A 7,746-nucleotide genomic window follows, 5' to 3' on the forward strand; every position below is an offset into this window, starting at 1 on the left:
AAAAATGACTGCTTTTAAGTAAAAAATCAGTATAAATCTCAGTGGCACGTGTTTCTTCCGACACAACAAAGTTCGAAAGCTCCTAAAATAAAATTTCTGAACTGTAAGTGCCAATTTGACAGTTTGTAGGTTATGAATCCGTCAGTGTTACAGTTATCGGATTTCGTTTCCAAAAGTCAAAACATTGTTTATTTTTAAGTTTCAGTTTATTTTAATAACAAGAACAATGAGTCCCATTTGCAAATACTGCAATCTTCCAGAAAACAAACAATTTCAACCAGGTCTAATATGCGAGGCGTGCAGGTGTTTTGTACATTTAACATGTTTAAAAAGTGGAGGAACGCCGGGTGATTTTTCTGGCGATGTTTTCTTCGACTTCACATGTGCTGATTGTTCGCCTAGTAAAGAAGAATGTTTCAATCGGAACAAAATTCTTTGGTGTGTATCGAATTTGTAATTTATATATCCTTCGAATAAACTGATGAGAAAAGTGCAGAAAAGAAGTTGCTGATTAGTTAACAGCAATAAAAACTACTACTTATATATTCTTTTCAAAAAAAAAAAGTTACTGATGTCCTACTCCTCCAGGTACTACTCGAAATTCTAAAATAGGATTAAATGACAACAATTCCCAAACACCCAATTGGTTGTAAACCTACATACATATTCAGAAACAAAGCCAAAAAACTACAGTTGAACTGAGGACCTCCATTTTGTTATCCATTAAAAAGATATAGAAATTATCTGTTTTAAAAAAGTGTAATATAGCGAAATAATACTATAAGAAGGAAATAGTATTCCTCCAGTAGGGCCAGTAGGCCCCTTAGTTGAGTATGTCGGAAAATTGTATATATAAATTATATATTACATAATATATATATATATATATACTTAACAACTGGAAAAATTGCACTTGCATGATTCAGACTAAGAATCACTACAGTTGTATGATTTATCTGTGAAATTGTTTCCAGGGTCAATGTGATACTGTTAACATTATACCACCACAGTAAGCATATGAGCGGGATCAGCAACCATGGCTACTTCCACTATAAGACGCACATCTGTTCTTTCATCGATAGGAATTGGGTGCTACTCTTTGGAGCCAAATGGTATGTTGAACAAAGCTTACCCTAGTTATGTATCTTTATTAATTAAAAACTTATTGCCCAACAAGGGTGGATCCAGGGGCTGGGTCATAGGGACATGTACCTTGAAAAAAATTGAGATGTTTTTTGTGTCTGTCTGTGTAGCAATAGCACAAAGACCTTTTTTCATCAATATTTGATGGTAGATGACTTGATGTTTTTAAATATTGCTATACGCTTGGCCCGGCTCCGTCCGGATATCAAGATTCTTGTTTTAGCTTTTAATTGAGATAAAAAGTATCCTATCACCTAAGTTAGCTCATACCCTATCTGGTATACAGAATTTTTCAAATTTCATCTAAACCCATTCAGTTGTTTCAGCGTGATTGACAGACAAACATCCAAACAAATAACCTTTCACATTTCTAATATTTGTGTAGTATTATATAAAGATATTTAGTACAGTAATTATTTTAATTATTATACGATGTACTGGTGCATATATAGTACCTGTTCATTTAGTGTCAGTGGAAAAATCTATATAACTTGATGCTGCTATTTGTATATAGATTGATACTTTTAAGTATAGTGCTTACTAGCTGTGCCCCGCGGTTTCACCCGCGTAAGTGCGTATCCTGTGGGAATATCGGGATAAAAAATTGCCTATATGTTATCAATCGGTTTTGTAGTTTTTGCGTGAAAGAGTAACTAACACACACACATCCTTACAAACTTTCGCATTTATAATATTAGTAGGAAGGATAAGATTTGCAGAAGATTTGAAACAGTGAAAAACATAATTGGTAAACAATGAAAAATGTATTTCATAAATACATATTGTCCATATATAATGAAGAAGTATATGGTGGCTATTAAAAAATTTCAGTAAACAGAAGAAAAACTGGATAGGCACAATCGCTGGGGCGCTGTCGAGCTACAGCAACCTGCTCGTCCAATCTGGCTCCGTCCAGCTCGGTGAGACTGGCTGGTGGAAGCTGAAACACGAGTTTACACCAGCAGTCGCTACTTATATATGTGAGTATTTAAATATTATAAATATAGTTTATTATGTGGTAAATATAAAGAAATGTAACTTTGTAAAATAAGTGCTTCTGTAGGAAAGCTAAATTGAATATATAAATGTTTCAGTTTGAGTTTTGAGTTTTGAATAGTTAAAAAAGACTAAAAAATATCCTTGCAATGATAGAATAAACTAAATTGTCACACTTATTCTTATAGAATATGCAATGAAAATATTTGATTGTGGCAATTGCAATCAGGATAGTAAGATAGTCATGAAATTATTGTATTGTCACAGATTGTTTAAAGAAAGTCAAAATCGAATCGAAAGGTGTTAGTTGCATACAAACATACAGGTGAAGCTTATAACAGCGTGTTAAAAATTAAGAAATAAGTGGTTATTTTATAAAAAGCGATGACATGTGATATCTGCCAAGCTGCACTTGGCCAGCGTGGTGGATTATGGCCTGAACCCTCATAAGAGGCCTGCGTCCCAGCAGTGGGAACATATATGGGCTGATGATGATGATAATTATAAAAAGCAGGATGATACTGTTATAAATAAGTGGATAAATAATTTCTTGCCTCACATAAGCGCCGTTGAAATTTTGCACATTTAATAAATAATTAATTTGACATAAAACCTAATACTTTCAATTGTCAGAAAAACATACTAAAAATGCCTTGGAGGCACCAGCTTGATATCAAAATCGGTTAACAAATTCGAAGGTTCTGATGTAAAAAATCATAAACCGTAACATCCTTTTTAATAATAATTTTTTTTCTGAAGTTGTGTAATAATTTCAGTGCAAGAGGTATCTCGCGACAGACCAAAAGGACGACTCCGGAACCTAAACAGCATCCAAGACAGGGAACTCTTCATAGAAAAAGTCACTGAAATGGGTAAGATGTTACCCGCGGCTTCGTATGCGTGGTCAAATTTATTAAATTTGCCCATGGTAAAGGTTCTTTCTAATGGTGAATTTTAAAAAATCGGTCCAGCAGTTTTTGAGTTTATCCACTACAAACAAACAAATAAAAATACAAATACCTTCCTCCTCCTTCCTCTTTAATATTAATAATAGTGCAGAAGAGACCCGCATCGGTCTTTATTATCCTTAATATACTATCTTATATTTAAACGCTAACTTAACTATATCTACACTAAAATCTTACCATAAAAAATGTTCAGTGGCGATGTAATGAGAGACAAACGAACACATTTCCGCATTATATCAGTAAGGTGTAATTTTTCAATTCGTTTATTAAATTCATAGACATAGGTACAATAGATTTCATTGTCTAGATTTATATCTCGCACTAACCAGGTTACAAAGATTATATGGCGGAGGAAGTAGATTTAAAGCCAATATCGAACCCGGCGAAGAAACGACGCTTGGACTTGGAAGACACGTCCGGCACATCGCACGAAACGTTCGAGACTGAACTCAAGTTGGTACATTTTATGTGAATGAGGGTATCCTTTAAAATGCATATTGGGTCATTTTTTTTAAATAATTGTTTGAGATATATACTATTAAATAAATAAATTAAAAATTTTAGTATATACTTCAAAATGCTTATTGGTTGATCATTAACAATTATTTTTACAATAAAGTTACTTTTTTGTCTCTGAGAGGTACAAAACTACTCCAAATTCAAAAATGGACCATACTACAATAATTTTCTTTCGATTTGTTAAAAACCACAGAATTGTCGAATACATAGCCAAAACAAAATACATTCGATTTGTGAAACTAAATTACTTTATCCTGACAAAATTTTAATTGCATTCTTTCTATTAAGAAATCAATCAATGTTTCATAGTATAAACTATGAAAGATGATTAATAAATAATAAAGTATCTATATAATCTTATTAGAAATTTAGTGTTATACAAGTAATTGAGAGCCTATTATATATTTAAGCTAATATATACAAAATAAATAAGCCAAATCTTATATCAAAGTAATGATATTAGCAATTATCTATATGTGAATATCGTAATATAATTCACAGAACGGACGACAAACAAACACATATGAAAGAGGATTTAGAAGAAGTCGATGCGTCGGCAGCGAGTCTCTCCTCGAAGGAGAACTATTCCGACATGGAGAACACTTTTAAAGGCTTCGAGTACGCCGCAACGAGTCAACTGTTGCCGGTAAGTTTCCGTGCTTGGTACTACTAATATTATAAATGCGAAAGTTTGTGAGGATGGATGTATGTTTGTTACTCTTTCACGCAAAAACTGCTTAACCGAATGCAATGAAATTTGGCACGTGGATAGCTGGGACAACTGGAATAACACGTAGGCTTACGCGAGTGAAACCGCGGGGCGCAGCTAATTAGTGATATTTATTAGATGAATTCATAATACTATACTAATATTATAATGCTAAAGGGTTTGTTTGGTTGATCGTGCTAACATCAGGGACTACTGGTCCGATTTGAAAAATTATTACAGTGTTAGATAGCCCATTTATTATGGAAATCTATAAGCTATATAATATCAAGTAATACCTGGGTAGAACCGCGGGGCACAGCTAGTTAATCTTGTGTTAAACTGTGGGTATGTTTATCAATTCAAGCTTTCCCTAAAAACCTATTTTGTTTTTTTAGTGATGTACCTTATAATTAAACGCTCCTGTTACAAAGACAGATTCAAAATTTTGCAGTGATAAATATCCTATCAATATGATAAACGCGAAAGTTGGTAATTTAGGATGGATGGATGTTTGTTACTCGCGCACGTAAAAACTTGAATGGATTTTAATGAAACTTTACACTAATATAGGTACATCAGATTAAGACATGAGCTCTATAAATACTTGATATTTCGGTTCGCCCGCGGGTGAAACCACGCGGCGCAGCTAGTATAGTTATAAATGTCTATTCTTTTATCATAATTGATATCTAAACGGATAATAAATTGAGTAAAAATGTCACAACTCCCGACTAAAATATTAGAGTGTCCAAAGGACCAAAAACCTTATTGAATGGTCCCTTTCCACAGAGTGATTCTTCCAGCGTACACTCTTACAAGCACTCTCTGCACTACGACTCCGACTCCCACAGCTCCCACAAAGACCTTACGGACACGGAAAAGAAGGAAAAGGAGAGGAAACCGAAGGACAAACCTTACTCGCGCCGGGATAACTTATTTTCCAAAGAACTAAATTCCATAGACATGCCCTGGTTGTGTGAGACAGTGGGAGGAGGTAATAAGGAAGTGGTGGGGATGACGGAGTACGAAGAAGTGCAGTTGCTGAAAAACGTTGAGAATTTGATAGTGAGAGTTAGAGATGTGGAGAAAAAGGCGTATTTGTGCAGGATGAGAGCGAAGTTGGCGCTGCGGAGGCTGAAGAGGCATAAACACTTGCCGATCTTCGATTTAGATAAGTGAGTATGTACTGAGAGATTGTTCGAAGAAATAAATAAATGAAAAAAATAAACAAATTTGAAAAAAAAGTTGCCTTAAGAATTTCTCAAGTGTATTTATATTGTATTTTTTTTAATTGTTATTTTTCTTATATGCTTATTCTTTTAATAGGACTGTGAAAATACTGGGGGGCTATATTATGGAGGAGCGACAAACTATCACAAATCCGGAGAGAGTGCTCGATCGGTTCCAGAGATCGGTATGTACTAACATGTGTGGGATTTATTAGTACTCTTTTTTTTAACCGACTTTCCCTAAAATTAAAGAGGATTTTTGCCGACATTCCATTAAATTAACACAATCCACTAATCTTTTTTTTTTCTTCGTACTTGATAACTTCGTGTGTTACCTGTTTTTATAGAAAAAACTTAAATATTTTGTATTTTAAAGCAATACGTTAAAATTATAATAAACAATGTATAATGTGTGTTTTCGTTCTATGTCTGAAAATGGAAAACCGTTTACACAATTAATAATATGAATCATCGAAATCGGTTTAGTTGTTCATAAGATACAAATAAATATTTGACTACATCTCCGTATCACACAGTACCTGCTAGACAACCTGAGTGGCACGGTCGCCAGCACGAACTATGGCACAGTGCTTCTATCGAACATCGAACCGGCGCCCTTCCGGTCCGCGTACTCGGGCGCCACGCTGCGGCCCTACATCCGCCGCGACCGGGAGACTTCGCCCCTCTGGCTGAGGCTTATGGACGAGCTGCTGCGGAGGACGCATCGGTATGAAAATAAACAACAACAAAAAATCGTTTTTTTATGCCATAAACTGGCGGGCTCCCGCTTTAAGGGAAAAGGGATATGGAAAGGATTGATGGCTGAGGTATGTGGTGGAATGGTGAAAAGGATGATGAGGAAGGGCGAGGAAAAGAAAATGCGCCTTAAATGCGGCTGTCTTCCTAGCTAGGAAAATCCTGTATTAAGGAAATCTGCACAGAACTCCTTCCCGAAGAGTATCATAACAAATGTATGTTTATGTATGTGTGCGGTATGTTTCGATACAACGGTTAACACAGACGTACAGACTAAGTTAGCCAGTTGCTAAGATAGTTATTTTTTTAATCGAATCGACTTGTTTGATTGCAATTGCAAAATATTTAATTTTAATTTTTTTTATAAACGAGAATGTTTAATTTGTTAATTTAGTGTAATAAGTATCTCTGGCGAAAATTTTTCATCTTAATTAGCGCTATTCCACAGCTGGGACACAGGCCTCCTATGATGTAAAAAAAAAATCAAAATTCCTTATATGCTGCATTATATGCTATATTATATGCATGCTTTATTAAATTAACAATATTTTTTTAATATATCCCCTCCCCCCTTATAGTCACGAGCCCAACTACACCCCCCCTCCGCGCGGCACCATCGACTACTCGTACGTGCGGCCGCAACACATCGCCGCTGTTAACCGATTGTGCGCGCAGTACTTCTGGCCGGGGATTGACTGTGAGTTTCTTTTACGTCACATATTTTAAATAATAGGAATGTATTTTCAAAAAATCATAGGCTAAGTGCGTTAATTTTAAATTTGGCATTTAAGTACGTATTAAAAAAAAACTCGATAAAAAAGTTTTTGACCTTTTTGGCCACATAAAAAAATTAGATTTCTTTATTTATTAGACTTCTTATACACGCATTATTGAAATAAGATAGTTTTTATATTTTATGTAAAAAAAATTAACCAACGGCTGTGCTCACTACCTACCTTAAGTCAAGTCTCTATATTAAATATGTTTTTCGATTCAGTTTTATAGCATTAAAATACTTTGTATGTGAGAAAAAAATTTAACGTACTTTTGCCAAACATAAACATAAGACTTGGCTCAAAGCTCTCACAACCAAGCCATTAAATCTTATTAAAAAAAGAAAATAAAAAAAATAAAAAATCCCGCCCCACCGCAATGACCTAGTCGCTGCAGTACACTAAAAAATATAAATATATATTTTGCTATGGTTTTATTTTTCCCCGGCGCACCGCAGTGACCGAGTCGCTGCAGTACCCGGAGTTCAGCTGCGTGGTGACGTACCGGCGCGTGGTGGTCGCGTGCGCGTTCCTCGTGCCGGACGCGGGCGCGCAGCGCGCCTACATATCGTTCGTGCTCGCGCGCCCCGAGTGGCGCCGCGCGGGCATCGCCAGCTTCATGCTGTACCACTTGCTGCAGGTGGGAGAGGGGG

General features: G+C 35.6%; 1 protein-coding gene across 1 annotated transcript in view; it reads left to right on the forward strand.

Moving 5' to 3' along the window:
* Positions 1 to 150: 150 nt before the first annotated feature.
* The window catches only part of LOC119829405 (cysteine-rich protein 2-binding protein), a 13,085-nt gene continuing 5,489 nt past the window's right edge, over positions 151 to 7,746 (forward strand). The window contains exons 1-11 of the mRNA XM_038351884.1: positions 151 to 438; positions 975 to 1,112; positions 1,975 to 2,123; positions 2,916 to 3,011; positions 3,437 to 3,560; positions 4,128 to 4,272; positions 5,125 to 5,510; positions 5,662 to 5,749; positions 6,101 to 6,291; positions 6,899 to 7,017; positions 7,552 to 7,733. Coding sequence (XP_038207812.1) covers positions 227 to 438; positions 975 to 1,112; positions 1,975 to 2,123; positions 2,916 to 3,011; positions 3,437 to 3,560; positions 4,128 to 4,272; positions 5,125 to 5,510; positions 5,662 to 5,749; positions 6,101 to 6,291; positions 6,899 to 7,017; positions 7,552 to 7,733 — 1,830 coding nt within the window. The 5' untranslated portion in view covers positions 151 to 226. The remainder of the gene's footprint in view (positions 439 to 974; positions 1,113 to 1,974; positions 2,124 to 2,915; positions 3,012 to 3,436; positions 3,561 to 4,127; positions 4,273 to 5,124; positions 5,511 to 5,661; positions 5,750 to 6,100; positions 6,292 to 6,898; positions 7,018 to 7,551; positions 7,734 to 7,746) is intronic.

The sequence above is a fragment of the Zerene cesonia genome, chromosome 10 (genome assembly GCF_012273895.1).
Source record: "Zerene cesonia ecotype Mississippi chromosome 10, Zerene_cesonia_1.1, whole genome shotgun sequence".
In the NCBI taxonomy this organism is placed as follows: domain Eukaryota; kingdom Metazoa; phylum Arthropoda; class Insecta; order Lepidoptera; family Pieridae; genus Zerene; species Zerene cesonia.